The sequence below is a fragment of the Adelges cooleyi genome, unplaced genomic scaffold (assembly GCF_023614345.1).
Source record: "Adelges cooleyi isolate 19-005CV unplaced genomic scaffold, UGA_ACOO_1.1 ACOO_flye_CR_arks_rails_tigmint_CR_PRNA_651, whole genome shotgun sequence".
NCBI lineage: Eukaryota > Metazoa > Arthropoda > Insecta > Hemiptera > Adelgidae > Adelges > Adelges cooleyi.
The window spans coordinates 4,517,394-4,535,386 of NW_026096352.1; the positions used below are offsets into that span (position 1 = coordinate 4,517,394).

Sequence of the window (17,993 nt, forward strand, 5' to 3'; positions counted from 1 at the left end):
ATAAACACAATCGACATTTTAAAATTAAAAGTACCATTTATTTTATTTCTTTATTTATTAATTATGCAATACGGGACATTCCCAAATGAATACAGTATTGTAAACTTATATAATATGTACAACATATTTATTATAGTATAGTTGATGGATCCTTATTAGCTATACTCATCATTCGGTGTAATGGCTGATTTTTTTTGCACAGTTTGCACTTATTGCTAACCTAAAAGTGCTGTCTATACGTCAAATTTTGTAGTGCTTTTTAAAATTATGTTTCATATCCAAAAAGAAGGAGATAATTCATTATTAAATATAATTAATTAAAACAGTTAATAAAATATATACGTTACCATTTATGCTTCAAAAGTTGATATAAAAATAACTAATTTATATTTAAATAAATCTTAAGAGTTTGTGAAAAATTGAGATCTTATTGTATACAAATACTACGGAAAACATGCAATAACTGATTAAACCATATGAGATGTTGAATGGATCACTTCAAAAAAATACATGATTGTAAATCAAAACATTTATATTTCCACGTTGACGTTAAAGCGCGAATTCTCGCAATTCTGAAATACGATAGCTATTATAAACTATTATGGTTGACATCAAACCAATAACAATAACATTAACTGTCAAATCCTTACAATGTTTTTGTTTTTTAACAAGCTATTTCGCGTCGTTGTTGTGCTATATGGTTGGTAAATGGTACTTACTACTTACGTACTATCTATAGTAGATATATAATAAATGTTGGGGTCAAAGTAAGATACTTTTTATTACATTTCATATTTACTGTGGTGTGCCCAAAAATGTTCTACGGTGGGAAGTTGTAATGCATTTAGTGAGCTGTGAGGCGAAGCTCCTACATCTTCATAGAATATTTATGTTCCTAAAAATAACATTTTTAAAAATAAAAACATTTTTTTTTTTTAATAATTAAATTATAGTAAAAAATAGTTCTTTCGAAATGATGATGCAATACAAATAATTTCTGGTTGATACGAGTCTTAAATACTTGTAGGCTTAGAATTTATTTTCATTGTATCATATTTATTTTTATTTTTTTAAATTTATTAGAAATTGAAGTTCTTATTTTAATTTATATATCAAATAATGATGTCACAGAAGACATAAGGTACTCACATAAAATATGTGTGTGTATTACAATTTTGTTTACCTTATATTTTGTTATCGGTTTTAGCGTTTAAAATAAAACAAGCATTACTCTTAATCATATAATAGCATCGACGTGGAGTTAAGAAGGAATTGTTTTTTCAATGATGTGTTTAAAGGATTTGAAAGCAGTCTTATTTTTTGACGTTTAAGACCAAAACGCCTGTCAAAATGTCGACTATTTAGTATGACATATGTGAGTAAATTGCGTTTACTCATTGAAAAAAAAATATATAATACTTTGAAGCTTATAAAATTAATCTGTAACTAAATTGACATGGTCGAAATTTATTAAAACCCCGTTTTTTCTTAAGAATTGCCTATACAACTCCTTGAAACCTGACCGCTTTTCATTCCCTTAATTATTTACAGTTTTTGTGTTTGAGCGAACCTTTTTAAACAGCTGGACCGATTTTTAAATTTGTACAGACTAGAGATCAACAGTCGTTCCTAAAAGGTACGTCATTGGGGTGGAAGATAAAAAAATATACCCCTAAATATTTAAAATTAAAAAAAAACGAAAAAAACATTTACACATTTTTTACTTAAAATAACGAAATGCTAAAACTTTTTGAAAAATAGTCGAGTTGCTTCCAAATTTAGATATAGCATTACCAATATGCAGTGAAAAGCCAAAAAATATCATTAACACTTTCCCCCAGAAGTAGGTAAAAACTTTCCTTTTATTTCACTTTTTTAGCAATTCAGGTCTGAAGTAGACTAAATCAAGTATACAGAGTTATCTAAAATCTGCAATAAAATTATTTTTTTGAGAAAAATTCCCCCCAAAAGAAATTAAGTTTTATGACTTTAAAAACATGTATTGTGTAAAGAATGATTTATATTGATATTTGTCTTTCATAACAGTTTCACATAAGGGCGTTTATTTAAAAGTGAGTTTATAACTTTTAACTGTAATAATTTCTAAAGACTTGTGACCCCCCGGCTCCCTGGCCCTGGTACTGGATTTTTTATTTAATATATTTATAATATGTAGTTACACATCATGTTTGCAAGGTCAATGTGAACGTTCATAGTACTTCCAAGGTAGCTAAGTAGCATACGTATAATTTAACAAATTGTCTATTTTTGTTATTATTAATAACTTTATATCCACTGATATAAATAATTAGGTAATGTTTAATAGGCAATTCGGTGCGACACAATTAACTACTAATTAACGTGATATAAGAATCGTTATGATATATTGTAATAAATTATTTATTTTACAGGTGCGTTATGATGGTTATGTGTTCACGTTTGCACGTTATCGCTTTAGGAAACAAAGATTTTTAAACATTTACAACTCTACTAGTCTTTACGCAACCTAATTAATTAATGTAGTACCTATACCTGTAATCATAAAAATCTTTACCAAAAAAAAAGACCTTTTATTTACAAGAAAATGTACTCAATGCATAAAATAGAAGAGCTCTCATAAATCTAGGGAGTAGGGCTATCAATTATCATAGATTGTCTACAATCTATGATATAATAAGTATTGTACAATTGTTATTGTACGATAAGTACAATACAATTTTTTATATTTTCTTCTCAATGACTGACGCGGGACACCTAGTTATTGGTACCGTACACACTACACTCAAAGTGGATATAATGCGATATCATTAATTATACCTACACCACCAAAAATAAGAATAAGTGCTATTTTTTATTTGATTAATAAACGTTTGGGAAATGTGTGTTTCAGAGTTATAGAGCTGTTGTTACTTCACAGCAAAGTGAAAGAATAAAATGATTATGCTTTAAAATATACATTTTTAAACAACAGAAATGTATTGATAATTTTGTTTTATTATAACAGTATTTTATGCTGTAACCACTTTGGGCGCACTTTTGACGGTGTAGTTGTTATCTGTGGGTATTGATGAATATATGTCAGACCATAAGTATGAAGCTGTATCAGATCGAGTATTAAATAGACAGTAGACTAATCATGAGGGATAAACTTAAAAAAAAAAGCTACGTCGGAAATGGTAATATGTGAAATAAAGGTCATTGGTAAAATTCGGATAGTATTTCAGAGGCACATAATTTTGATGACTACCTGGGGATGAGAGGTGACTAGTGTGCAACGATAATTTCTGTATAATAGCGTTGCCGTTAATTACACTATACCCGTATTATTATTTTGAAAAGTTTTCATGTGACAAAGAAGAAGCGGTAACGACCGTGTACACTCGCAGAACCTAGATGATGATATTATCTAATGATGCAATAATTATTAAATCTCATCTGGCAGTATTATAAGACAAACGTCGCTCAAGTAACAACGCTTAGGTTCGGCGCTAAAAGGAAAAATACCAAATAAAAAATGCACACCATCGACGCGAATTCGACAAACGACATAACATTTGAGGGAAATCACGCGAGTTCGTTAAATTGTTGCAAACAGGTTAGTTACAAAACTATAAAATATATTTAACAACTATGTTTGCGAAAAATATCAGGGAGGTAGACTTTTAGACAAAATTAAATTTCATACTTTAGCTTTGTCACGGTGTCAAAAAAAAAATGCCCTAAACATTTTTCAGCTTGAAATTAAAACGACTAAATGAATTAGTTTGGAACTAGTATTGAATATTTTTGACATCTTGTACCATTTGTACAGGTGATCCTAATTGTACTCTCAAATATTTTGTTCTAAAATATAATTATTATAAATATACCTATTTTCCCTATTAGTTATAAATTTACCTATGTAAGCTCATTGCATTTAAATATTTCTTATTAATTTCTATCATAATTGAGTTAGACGATATAATAGCAAGCAGCGCATATGTTATAGGTATAAATAGATATTTTAAAGTGCGCAGTATATGGGTGTCTTACTGTGACGATTATCTTTGCTAAGTCTAACATAATTATACAATCATTTGTTTTATTTGATTTTGCACTTTTTAAGACTCCATTTACTAGGGATGCATTAATATGGCGATAGTTTTGAGACAAACCCCATTGGGATTTGGGTGGCAGTTAAACCGAACGCGACTTTTTAATTCTTAATCCATAAACCATACTGCATTCAATTATGCGTCTCAAGCATTAAATATATTAATTGATAACCTTTACATATAAAGATTGTCTTACCAGTGGAAAATATTTAAAAGGATATATTTCTAACGCAACATTGTTGCAAAAATACCAGTTACTTCCCACGTTGGGTAACATATTTTTCATCCGAATTACCTCCCAAGAATATCAGATTTTCAACATTTTGTATCAATATATATTTTTTATAGTAATAATATGTAAACCAACAAAAGATGACAAAGTTTTACGACTGTCGTCATAGTTGTAATCTGTAGGTATTTCGACATCAATGTTATTTTTTTAACAATATACACAAATACTACTATAAGTTATCTATTACAAACACAGTGCAAAAGACACACTACGGTTAATTATTATTAGTTACAAAATCTCAAGTCTTATAAAATATTATATAATAAAATAGAAATTATAATTCTTATTAATACTAATTATAATAATAGTAAAACAAATTATATTAAATTCAAATTTCTCTCTTTACCACTGTTGGCAAATTTGTCTAATACCATATCATCATTTACATCAATATATCGGTGAATGGATAAAAGTGCTAGTCCTACTAGTCTGGACTCAGAAGTTGTATTTCTTAAATATGTTTTAAGTCTTTTAATAGTCGAAAAGCTGCGTTCAGCCGTAGCGGTGGATACTGGAATTATAGCTAGTATTTTTAGTAATTCAAATATGTTAGGGTACATTAAACGATCACAGGCTCTTAGAGCTTCTATAGCAGTTGCAGGTCTTAAGTTTTCTTCAATATTTTTCCATTTAGCCTGCCAAATTTCATCCTCTGCTTCTATAATGTCGTTTAGCCCAGGTAAATCACTTTTATAAAATTCGACAGCTTTTTTTAAATTAAAAAATGGTTTTTCAACTATAATACGAGGTAAGACAAATTGTAATGAAATTATAGTTTCATTATGAGGTAAAAATCTTTTATTTAATGCCATTATTAAATCATCTAAATACGGTATAAAAATAGTTTTTTTGTAAAAATCTTCAATATTATTAAACGGGACATTGCTTCTATTTTTTTGATTGCTGCATGTTCGAGGTATTTTTGGTTCAACATTTAACTTTATAGCAATATCTTGGGCGTCTTTATAAATATCGTTTAATTTTAAATCAACGTTTTCTCTTATGGTATTTAACACAGACACCACCTGGGTAACTTGTTTAAGAGCGTTAAAAAGATCGATATTTTTACTTTGTAAATATTTAGATAAATTATAAGTATAACTTAATAATTTACTAGATACGCAAACAGATATTAAAAAATTAAAATTACAAATACAATGTAAAAGACTATTAGTCCTTATTGAAGAATCCGTTCCAGAACATTCATTCTGCAGTTGTTCTGATGCAGCAAGAATGGGTTCTAAAAATTCTTTAAAAAGCATAACTGCTTCATGGCGTAATACCCATCGAGTTTCACATAAAGATTTTAATTTAGAGGATTGTGAATTTGGTTTAATTTCTAGTATTTTATTTTTAAGGACTGTAGTTCGTTTTGCCGAACAGTTAAAAAATGAGCAACATTCACTTATTATACCAAAAGCATTTCGAATATCTAGAGATTTAGACGCATCTGATAAGCAAAGATTTAATGAATGTGCTACACAGTGTGTGTATAATGCTTTTGGGTACATATCTTTATACACACGTTATTAGTAAAATATACTATGAATTCGATAATATTTCTTGGCAAGCCAAACCCCCCAATTCTTAACATACCATACAAAAAACAAAAAAAAACATTTCGTTTTTGCTTTATTTGTATATAACATAAATATTATTCTATTATTTCTATAACATCTGCGATTAGTTCGATTTGTTATTGATATAAGTAGGTATATATGTATACAGGCTATAGCAATCTTTTTTTTTTATCGTTGACATTTTTTCCCCAATATAAAATATACTACTGATGTTTAATTGTTTGTATTTATTTATAATAGCTCTACAATAGTAGTGTACACTGCATGTATCGCGAAATAAACCGAAATAATATGACGATGATCACTCCAATCCCTACGCTTTGCCACAAGACTGAAGACAATTGGCGCCCGTCAATCAGCCGCCCAAAATATAATAATAACAACATCAGTCGTTGTGTTATAAAAATAAAATCATAAATAGCAATTTATTATTTTTAAAACGACTATACTGAACTTCTACAATATTTATATCCTATAGATAAAGGGTATAAGCTCATGCTGCTTAGGCAGACTTAAAAAAAATGTCCTGAAATTTCGGGGGGGGGAGGCTGAAGCCCCCCCCCATAAATACGCCCCTGAAAGACTAACTACCTTTCTACGTTGATTGGCATACTGCCAATAGGCTATATATATATATATATATATATATATATATATTATGGTAATTTTTAAAAGTGATCCACTTAATAAGATATTGATTAAATAAGATATAGGGTTTAATTACTCATTGCATTTTTTTCCGTAGTATTTTTATGCAATGTGATCTCAATTTTTCACAAACTTCTATGTTTTCAACCGCCTTATTTTAAATATTTTTAAAGTTATTATAATTTAAAAGTTAGGACAGGAAGGGAAGTGCAGTTGAGTAATGCATGCAGATAAAAATAGTACTACTCAACACCCTTCCTCCCATGATCTCACAATGGTTATCGACCAGTCAACATTTTCAGTAAATTATTCTTTACTTAAAAAGTTAATAATATGTATACGTTATCATTTAAATTTCAAAAGTTGATGTAAAAATAACCAATTTGGGAGGGAGTTAAAAACATAAAAGTTTGTGAAAAATTAGATCATATTGTATGAATACTTTACAGAAAAGTAAAATTGAACAACTTATTAACCCTTGTGAGATATTGAATGAACCACTTTAAACAAAGCATCCTTTATACGAGTACTAATGGTATTTGAGATATCCTTTAAGTATTTTTTTGCAAATTTCATGAATTCATTTTCCTCTCCTCTTTAACCGTAAAAAAATGAATTTTAGGTTTGTTCAAATTATTTAGTTGACTTTTATTAAATTAATATCAATGTGATCACTACACAATGATAATGTTTATGCCCATAGACAAAAGACTTATATGTCAAAATTGATAAGTTAGATGTTGTACATATCTAAATACAAAATTGAGTTTTTTATCGTTATAAATATTGGTTTTTTAATAAGTCAAGATACACTATTGGTATATAGAAAAATGCGCTATCTTATGCAGACTATAACATAACATTCTATAAGTCTTATAGTACCATCGGTTGGTGTCCACGGGTCGGTATAATATTATGTTATATTTAAAACATTACTAATTGTTATTACTATACGGTATGGCATGCCGCAGGCATTGTCGTTTGGGCAATACATAGGTATTTATTTGTTTTAATTTCATTTAACTTCCCCTCTAACTCTAATTTCATAAAATACAAATTTGAAACCGATGGAACCGTTTAGTGTTTTGTGTCATACACGCGTAAACAGCTATACGTACCTAAATTACAATATTATTATTACGTTATGATAAACCGACGAACGCAGATTAAATCATTACTCTCTGTATTTATTTGTGTTAGATAAAAAAATAATAAATAACCGAAGAAAAAAAAGTCCAACGGCATTACATTGTTACTAACATATTTTGATTGAACGCACGGTCCACATTTATCTAATAGAAATATCGATCACGTTGACATTTTTTTTTCCAGTGGTGAAGTTAATTTGGCAAACTACCTTAATTTGTATAACTCCGGTCTCGTTATTGTCATCGACGCTGTCTTGCTAGTTGCTTCTGTCTGATTTGCAAAATACATAGCAGTTTTTGGAATGGAAGACCCGGCCCAACGATCATCGGTAATATATAAAGATAATCACTAGTAAAGTATTAAATATAAGAATAATATTAAAAACCAACAGACGATTATAGCGTATGGTATGACCTGGTACGAGTAGTACTATTTATTAACAATTAATTTCACAGTTCTAGGTATACATATATAATGTGTAGCTGGTAGACGCCACAGCGTGACCGTTGCCGTCCAAAGGTCGAATGATTTTTTTATTATTGCCATATTGCTATACTTAATTTCTCTCATTAAATTTTAGAATCGTCTATAGGCATAATAAATTAAATTCATCATTACTATACCTACCTAGTTATTATTACTTTTTATTCTTTACATTTGTAGGTTTCCGATTTGCCGTATTTAATATACAATGTATTACTATTTAACGATAATGGTTGTATAATAGGCATGTGCTCGTCTTGTAATGTCACATAGCTCCAGGGCAGCGAACCATTTCTGGAAAAATGTTTTACAAGAATGTTGGCATTAAAAAAACCAAGTTATGTAAATGTCGTCAATTAGAAACATATCTATCATAATATACTTGTACAAATGTATGTCCGAGTATATTATACGTATTTCACTTGCAAGGTTTTAAAAATTTCATGTTACAGTATTTTTTTCTCTGAAATAATTGTGTGAGCTAAGCATCTTATAAAAATACACTCTTCATTATATTAAATAACCGAAAATTATATTTAATAATTAGTTTAAAGTCTTTTAAGAAATAAGTTTAAAGAGTAATGTTTAAATGTCAAATAGTAACTTATATATTTTATTTATCTAACAAAATCAGAATAATTTAATGATAACAATGCCAGGTTGATACTCAGTTTTTAATAAATACTTTTATAGTTATATTAATAAATAATAACATAACAGTCTACCTCAGCGGTCAGCCCCAGACTATATCTTTAAATAGTTTAATAAGTTCATACCATACTGCTCTATCCATGATTCTGACGGCAAATTATTTTTATTTTACCGTCTTAATTGGTTATCAATTACTGTTTTCTTATTTGTCCAAACTATATTTAATGATTATCCGCTTTGCACTCTACGCATGGACCAACCCATTTGTCATATCGATCATAGTATATTCTTTAACTGTCCTTCAGGCTCCATTAGTGTATTCTAGGAAATTCTCCCCCCAAGTTCCTTTTTTTTTAAATATGTCCTGTAACCGTAAGGTTATGTATTTCTTAAGGTATTAGCTTTCTTCCGAAATTGACCAGATAATAATTTAGTTTTATTATATCTTAAGTTGGATATTTATTATGTTTCTGATAAGACTGTCAAGACTAATATTATAATATTTAAAAGTCTACAAAAAAAAAAAACTTTTTAGCTTTGTTAGATTTGATAAATTCTCTTATTCTAAGCTTAAAAGTAATTTGTTTATAATTATCTTTATATTTTGTCCTAGTGCCGTTTCCTATAAAAAATTTAAATAAAATTTAAAAAAAAGTGATAAAGCCACTTTGAAATGCACGTTTTGATCAGAAACTGTAGATGGTAAAAACGGTTCAATCTAAGTATAAGTAATTGAAAAACAATAAATCCTTTTAATAAAATTTTCAAGATTTCTTTAATACAAATTGTGACACAAATTGAGTGTGGATGAACGATTAAATCATTTTTAAAAAATGCACTTTAATTGGGCTAGTATAACGCACCTTCTGATTTTTCTTTCTTGACCTTTTTAAGAGCGTTACATTAGCTATTATAAATTAATGACTATTTTTATTTAAAAAAAAAAATATGTCTTACATTGAGTTGATGAAACAAATATAAATATCCACAAAATTCACAATAAGTAAATATCATTAGTCAACAAATATTAAATTTTACAATAACTATTGTATTAAATATGATTATAAATTTTATTTCCTAAAACTACACCAAAATATTTTACTTTTTTTGGGGGATATGATTAATGATATTGTGCTGATGTTATTTTTTACTTGTCTGGCATCACATTTTACGGTTTGAAATTTAGTTCATATACGACTAGAGGATAAATCTAGTCAACCTTATCGTGCGAGCTTCTGATAGCCGGTTCGGTCTATAAATCTGAGAGACAAACGATATTTTTAATTTAATTATGTTATTTTTTTTATATAAAATTATGTAGATTATCTATTTTTGTACTCTAGTCTGAGTGTTCCAGCGGAAACGTGGATTTCAATGAACTCGACCCACTTAACCCTTCGGGGGACCAGCACGTTGATGTTGTCGTCGACCATCGATGTCGGAGCCCTTCGATTAAACGAGAAGACGACCCTGTAATGATAGACGTTGAAGCTGGCGAATTATTACTACACGAAACGCCGGCATTGCCTCGACTTCAGCGAGCGGCCACCGAAGATCAAGTGTTATTGAAAACGGTCACCGTAAATAGGGGTTCCGTACAAGTAAGCAAATAATACATTTTTGAGAAATGAATGTACCTTTCCCCTATTTGTTGTTAACTAATGGGTGGGGTGATTATAACTTATGTACAGACAGTAAAGAAAAAACAACAACTTATATTTTAGTTTATGGTTAAACTATGTGTTTCTGAAAGCCACTGAAAGTAAAACTCCTTTTTAATCGGATGGCAATTCGACCTTGATTAAACAACACATATTGTGAGCATGTGTATTCCAGTGAGTAGGCGTATGGTCAAGGAGTTGAACTTAGGTCTAAGAGGTATCGAGTTCGACTGCAGTTTATATAGCAAACCAGTCACCAGGTATAGTCCTGCTACACCTTAGTACAAACTGTTGCTTATTTAGAAAGAAGACGGCTTATATTGTGTAGTAATTGTATTGTACAAACGAAATAGAGTTTAATAGTTTTTTATAGTTACTTTAATATTAATGTGAAACTATATAAAGTCTATGACTAAAATGTTGGATATGTTTTTTAGTTTAAAAGGTATATAGTTTGCTTAATTGTACTTCCACAAGAGTATTTTTTTACACGCATAGTTATAATTTATAAATAACAATAAAAACAGCTTCATGTTTTCAAACCAATATAACCAGTGTTCTCACTGACTTAACATTTAAGTTTGGTTATTATTACTTTAGCATTATTAAACTACATTACAATTTTAAGCTTGACCGGTGAGAACTAAGAACGACAATAAAAAAACGCTTTGGGGTTTTTTCTTTTTAAATTATTGGTTCTATTATTTCTTTTAAAGTTATAATTTTTTATTAGCGCATACAACAGAGCTTAGAGGCTATTGTATCCGCCGATGATGATAACATTACTGCCGAAATACGTATAGATACGCTATAGAGAATCATTTTTGTAGTTCAGAGTTTTTTTAAATATTTAATTATTTTATTAATCAATTAACTAGAATTCAGTATAAAAACGGTAATATTTATACTACCAAATAGTTATTTTGAGAAATGTGTTGATTACTTTTTCCGATTGCTATAGGCTAGGTTAAGTAAGTGTAATTAACAACCATTACCCGTGAAATTGTTCGTTAAGACTGTACAAATCTATGTTTTATGTGTATATTGTACAAATGACACGGTGGTCTTGTTTAGCCAGCTGCCAACAATGGTTGGTATGCGGAATACGTGGGTGTACCGTTGACCTATCTGATCGGCGTACCGGCCGGTTGGCTGTTGCTCGGCGCTTTCCAGTATTTCGTTTGCGTCATCACCTTAGGCGATACCCTCTTGGATCCGTGGTACTTTACTTGTGCATGGCTTGTCGAAATTGTTTGCACTCTCCACGCTGTCATCATATTTATGATCATCAAGTGTATGTACGTACGCGTGGTAAGTCTTTTGCGGCAAGCGTCGGTCCTCGGTACGCGTTGTAAAACTACAAAAATATAATGTTTAAAGTTCACTAGGAATTTGTAACACTAGTTCCCATTAATGGTATAAGTATACAAAAATTACCATGCAAAATCTCGATTAAAAAAAAAAAATTTAAACCGTAAAGTTTTACTAACGTTTTGTTAGCATAACTTTCCAGAGAACGCACTACCCATGCTCCTTAATAATCGGAAATACACGAGCCTATCCATTTGCACCACTCCGTTATATTCCACTAGGAGTTCACTTCATCAATCATTAGGAATGACGTTCGCCCACATGTCCCCCTAACGGAATAAAAGGAATTCACATTACTACACACAATAGTGTCAAACATTGACAAAAACTTCCAGGACCGTGTTGATAAATAAAAATAATATTAACATATGTTTGTTACTTATATTATTCGTAACAAATTATTGAGAATATAACTATCCACTATATATTAGTCATTAACTAATTGTTTAAGAGTTTGTGGACGAGTTTTCACTCTTCGTTAAGAATATTTTTTATTAAGACGCTTTTGATTGAAAATATGTAGCTTCAATTGTCCCCTTTGATTAAAATTAAAATGTGACATCAAAAGGAATGCCGTACTAACTATTATAAGTACTCTAAATGTTTACTTTTGCATTTTTTTTAAAAAATTTAAAAATTGCTTTAGATTTTCAAAATTAGAGTTCCAAAAATGTTTTTTTTTACGCGTACAGTTAATATGTTGTACATAATTAATTCACAATAAGTATGTTATAATATAGGAAGTATTGTACATTTATGCGGCAACACATTTTACGGTGACGACTTATATAAGTACTAATTACTAATTAGTCACAGACTGATAAATGTTTTGTTGTGAAATTCCTATTGGGAACAACAAATGCGGTCACGAAATTTCGACGGTACGTTTTCAAGAGAGGTCAAAGACCAACGATGGTTTTTATGAGTTCTGTGTTGTTAAGACTTATGTGTAGATAAATAATCAGTAGCAATTAAAATGTGATAACCTCGGAGATATATGGCATTATTTTTATACGGGTAACATTTGTCTATAACAGAGGGCAAAATATTGTATAATATTGCATTATTGTGATAAAACATTAACCGTTTATCACTTATAAAAAATGTATAGTATTAACATTAAAAAACGCTTACTTGTAGTAGGCGGATTTGGGGGAGAAGTGAAGTTTACAAAAACTTAAATTAGATGCTTAAAAACGGTAGACTACTTCTTTAAAACTGTATGTTCAAAATAAAAAAACACCACTCAATAAGAAACGATCATGTTTACCTAATTTTTTTTAACTCTATCGTAGCCATTCACTAAACATTAAATTGGCTATTGAAATATAGACTACAAAGTAAATCCATAAAATCAGCACGGCCTTTTGGATACGAGGACATAAAGGCGCCAACGAATTAATTATTTTATTAATTTATATCCATAAGTCAAAAGGTAAAATATATTGCAAGAAAAATACTCCTTGATCGTCAAGCATAAATAAAAAAACCATCAAAGCTAAACACTTTACGTTTTTATTCGATTAGCTATAAGTCATTAAAATTATATAATATGATACAGATTAATATAAGATATATATTAAATTAATTGAAATATTCTGGGCTATGACTTATTACTCTATTAATACGTTATTTGTTTCTTTTTTTTTATAATCTGAACAATATTTAATATCATCGATATATTTGAAACATATTTTTAGCGGACTATTCAAAACTTATAAATGGTTGGACTTGGACGATGATCGTTGTCGTCCATTTCAATTAGTAATTTGTATTTTGTTATTCATAGCAGTAAAGTGTATCAACAACCGGTTTATCAGTTAGTACATAATCGATAGTGTAGGACAACATACAGCTGTTATTCCAACGATTTTGTGGTTTTACAACGTTTAGGGCAGTGACCGACGCATCGTCGTTTTGTTTGGGGGGAGGGAAAGGGTGTCTTCGAATTAATTGTTTTGAATATATGTAATCGTTTTTAGGGTATTCTGGATTACTGTGAAAAAATAACGTGGATCGGGTTCACGTATTTGTTGGCGCAAGGGTTGGCCATCATTTTGCTTCTGCTTCCCGCCAGTCACATATTTAAAAAAACCTTTGGCGACTTCTCCGAACCGTCAAATTTTTTCATTTACTGGACAATGGTGGCTTTTCCACACATAATGTCACTATGTTTTGCATCGTTTGGCTGTTGCTCAAAGGTACACTACATTCATAACAATCTGTGTCAGTTTGTTTTATTTGTCATGAAGTATGTTTATTTAAACAAATGTGCACGTTTTTTATGACGTCTTGCCGTTTTTTGTTACAGTGAAGCATGTCTTTTTTGTATATCGCTAAATGCATGGTTTTTAACGACTAAAAATGTGACTTTTAAATAAATTAAATTACGTTTTTTTAGTATAGGTACAGTGTAATATAAGTATAGAATTTTTGTGCAGTTCTGACTTGTAATAAATACACCGAACTTTTGAAAAAAAATGGCAAAAATAATCAAATGTTGAGTCATTATCAATTATTCTGTAATCGTTTATATAGGTCGCAAATTAAAATATAAAAATAAAACAATTTTAATTACTGATACTGTAGATTGTAGATTGTAATTCAAAGTTAAAAGTTAAAACTTTTAATCAATAATCTGAAATATGAACAAAAATAACGTTGGTCGGCTTGCGGCCTATGTTGAACACATGTACTGTAATATGGTGTTTTTTGTTCTCCTATATTTGTATGTTTTTGATATGGCATTATTACTTCTAGGTTCAACGCTGTAAGGCAAACATTATATTTTAATTTCATATTTCCTTAAGTAATGTTTTTTAGTTTTGTCACTATGATATTATGTAGTCTTCCAGGAGTAATAATTTGAAAACATTAGTTTGCCACTGAATTTAATATGAATCATCTTTTATAAGAATTATTTTGCTCCTTCATCGCATCAATACCACAGAATTATCTTATTTTGTTTAACTTCATAATTAAACATTTTTTATTCTTTTATTAAAAATGACGACTTCGAATTGAACTTAGATAAGAAGAAAAATGTAAGCAACAAGTCACCATAATGAACAATACTACAATTCTTGTTGTTTGATCTCATTTGTCATTACCACGATTAAGGATACATTTTATCTTTTATCGTGCTCAATACGTTAATGTTAGCATAATATTTATCTTTGAATAATAACTTTAATGTGTTAATTTGATGTTTTGTTTGTAACTCTTAACGTGTTGATTTAACATCAATATCATACATTTTGCCATTATATACGTATATTGTCATTTTAACGAGGAAAAAACGCGTTCACGGTGTAAAGTCTGTATTAACATACATGTACATTTTCTACTTATTTTTATAAAATAAATATTTGTATACATATATACTTATGAAATCCTGATATTGAGTTACCACAGTATTTGTTTTTCTTTATTTTAGATGTTTGGATCGATTTCACGTTGCTTGCGATATGTTAGTCACAAAAATAAACATCAACGTGCTATGATCCCTGTGCATTTTGACGTGACCAAACAACAAGTGTCGTCTTCGACAGATCGCGATGGAAATAACATAGAACTTCAAGAGCTCAACTTCCATCCGAGTTTCAACCTAAGTGAAAAAAACCTACGGTTTACATTTTGAACATTGTATCTACACTAAATAGAGTGTTTTTAAAATTTCTCAAAATACATAGTATACTCTTTTAAATTAATTTTTTAATTATACAATTGAAACTACATTTAAAAAAATATATATATTTACATATGTTTTTGTAATTTCATTATTTTGTAGATTTTATATCATAAATTAATATTAAATTATAGAAAAATAAAACTGATCCGTGAAGTTTTAAAGAATTCTGAGTTATAAAAACTGTGTAAACTCATATCGTTTATGATATAAATGTTCCAGTTCGCATAAACTGCAACAACTCAAATATTTAAATTTAAATTTTAAGTATAAAATTATGAAACAAAACAATTGTTCCAACATTAAATTACTCCCTTTACAGTTATTTTGGTCGATTTTAAATAATAATTTCCAAATAAATGTTAACTGAAAATAACGTTATCATAATTTAAATCTCTTTAAGTACTTATAAAAGGAAACATTTCAGGTTAATACATTTTTTTTTAACTTTGAGCCGAAGGATACATATATTTATATATTTAGCTTTTCTGGAGAAGAATTATAAAATTAATTTTATTTGCAATTTAAATATTAAAGAATAATATACATCAAGACTTAATTAATAACATTTGTATACAATACAACCCCAATATTTTTATATATGATTTTAGAAACAAAACGATAACAAAAATGCAGCTTATATTTGTTATATTATTTATTTTTTATAGTGTAACACAGTAATTTAGCATGCCCCTAATTTTTGTATGTATATACATATACAAAGTATATGCCTATAACTTATACCTAATATAAAATTTTAAAATTAAAATGTTCCTAAATCTAATATATATTTTTTAATAATGCATTATATATTATTTGGAGTCTATTTTATATTACATAAAATGGTAAAAATAATATTAAATTTGTTTAAACGTTTTAGTTTTTTTCTTTCTTATTATTTAGTAAGCCCTTTAAATAGTTAAGCTAAGATCAGTGCTGATATTGCAACACATTAAAATCTGTAAACTTTAAAAAATATTTTGATTTTATTTCACTACTACCTATTAGATTTTTATTTTTATTTCGCAAATACGGACGTAAATAACATTTAAAATGAAATTAAGTACTCTCATATGTCGTTTTATATAAAGAGTCTCATCAATCACTCGCTAACCATAAATCTTTATTTTTTTTCTAGTAAGTACATATCATACACTAGAAAAATATCTAGATATTAAATTTATTTTAAAATATTTATTAGTCATTGAAATAATGTATGTAGTTTTTTTAGTTAACGTCAATTTATAATTTATGAAGTAACTAATAGTTTGTACATTTATCTAATTTTAATAAAATGTTTTCAGTAGCTTAGAAAGGTTATGTTTAATAAACACGAAGTAAAGTGAGAAGATTTTAAAAAAAGTGAGTATCTACTAGTTTACTTAGTTATGTTTATTTTTCCAAAGTGCTTATTTTGGTATAAGGCGTTGATTTTAAACACTACAAAACGGAGGCTGTTTTTTTTTTTTAGAAGTGAGAATAGAAAGTAAAATATACTTAAAAATATATTTGTCATTTAAGTAGAATTTGTTTTTATAATGCCAAAAAATGATTTGTGTATATACAGCACTGATGGTTAATTTTCTTAGTAAATTTAATATAATAAATTATTTAGAGATAAAAATCAATTTCTCATCACCAAGTTGATTGAAGTTTCTTTTAAGATTAACCGATTTGAATTGTTGTTACTAAATAAAAAAACTATTTATACAACTGGTTTTATAAATATAACGGCGTCTCGGTTATGCCATTTTGATGCACAACTGTGTTTATTCTAGGCGGTTGCCATTCGTTCATCCAATTAAATAAATTAAATGTAAGGAATTGTTTTGTACAAACTGAGTAAGCGAAGGAATACTATTTTAGTTTATTAGAAAAATGTTGGGGAATTGAAATTTGTTTCGGTCAGTCGACACTGACAGGTTTGTATTCGCAAGGGCAAATTTAGTTATAACTGGTACTTTAATTCGTCCGTTTACTATTTACTCAAATCATAATAATTGTTTTTTCTAATCTTTTTAGCCGATTATCACTCTGAAACGTATTGTAGGAATATTCGTGTACGTCTGTTTTTGTGCTGGCTTATTCACTGGATGTAAGTACTTCATCGGCAACGCCAAGCAGCACGGCAGCATACCGTACGTGGTGTTGTTTTATTTCCTACTGGTCTCGTGCATGTTACTGATAGCTTGGAATAAATTCATAAAAGATTGGGTTTATGTTGACGTTGATACGTGCACCAGACAAATGGCCAGGGTTCAGATGCCGGTTGTAATGTACAATCCGAATCCGATAAATAACGGCCGTGATTGGAGGAGACCGACAGAATCGATGAGATCGGCTTCGCTCCACTCGTTCGAGAACAGATTAAAGTAA

General features: G+C 29.0%; 2 protein-coding genes across 2 annotated transcripts; one reads left to right on the forward strand and one right to left on the reverse strand.

Moving 5' to 3' along the window:
* Positions 1–4,703: 4,703 nt before the first annotated feature.
* On the reverse strand, positions 4,704–5,648 carry LOC126844749 (52 kDa repressor of the inhibitor of the protein kinase-like). The gene is made up of 2 exons (XM_050583144.1): positions 5,543–5,648; positions 4,704–5,347 (listed from the first exon to the last, which is right to left on the reverse strand). The coding sequence occupies exons 1-2, from the start codon at positions 5,646–5,648 to the stop codon at positions 4,704–4,706; spliced, it is 750 nt and encodes a 249-aa protein (XP_050439101.1).
* Positions 5,649–10,372: 4,724 nt separating this feature from the next.
* Positions 10,373–15,569, forward strand: LOC126844752 (uncharacterized). The gene is made up of 4 exons (XM_050583147.1): positions 10,373–10,477; positions 11,633–11,869; positions 13,912–14,130; positions 15,366–15,569. Exons 1-4 carry the CDS (start codon positions 10,373–10,375, stop codon positions 15,567–15,569), a joined length of 765 nt encoding a protein of 254 aa, XP_050439104.1.
* The last annotated feature ends 2,424 nt before the right edge of the window (positions 15,570–17,993 follow it).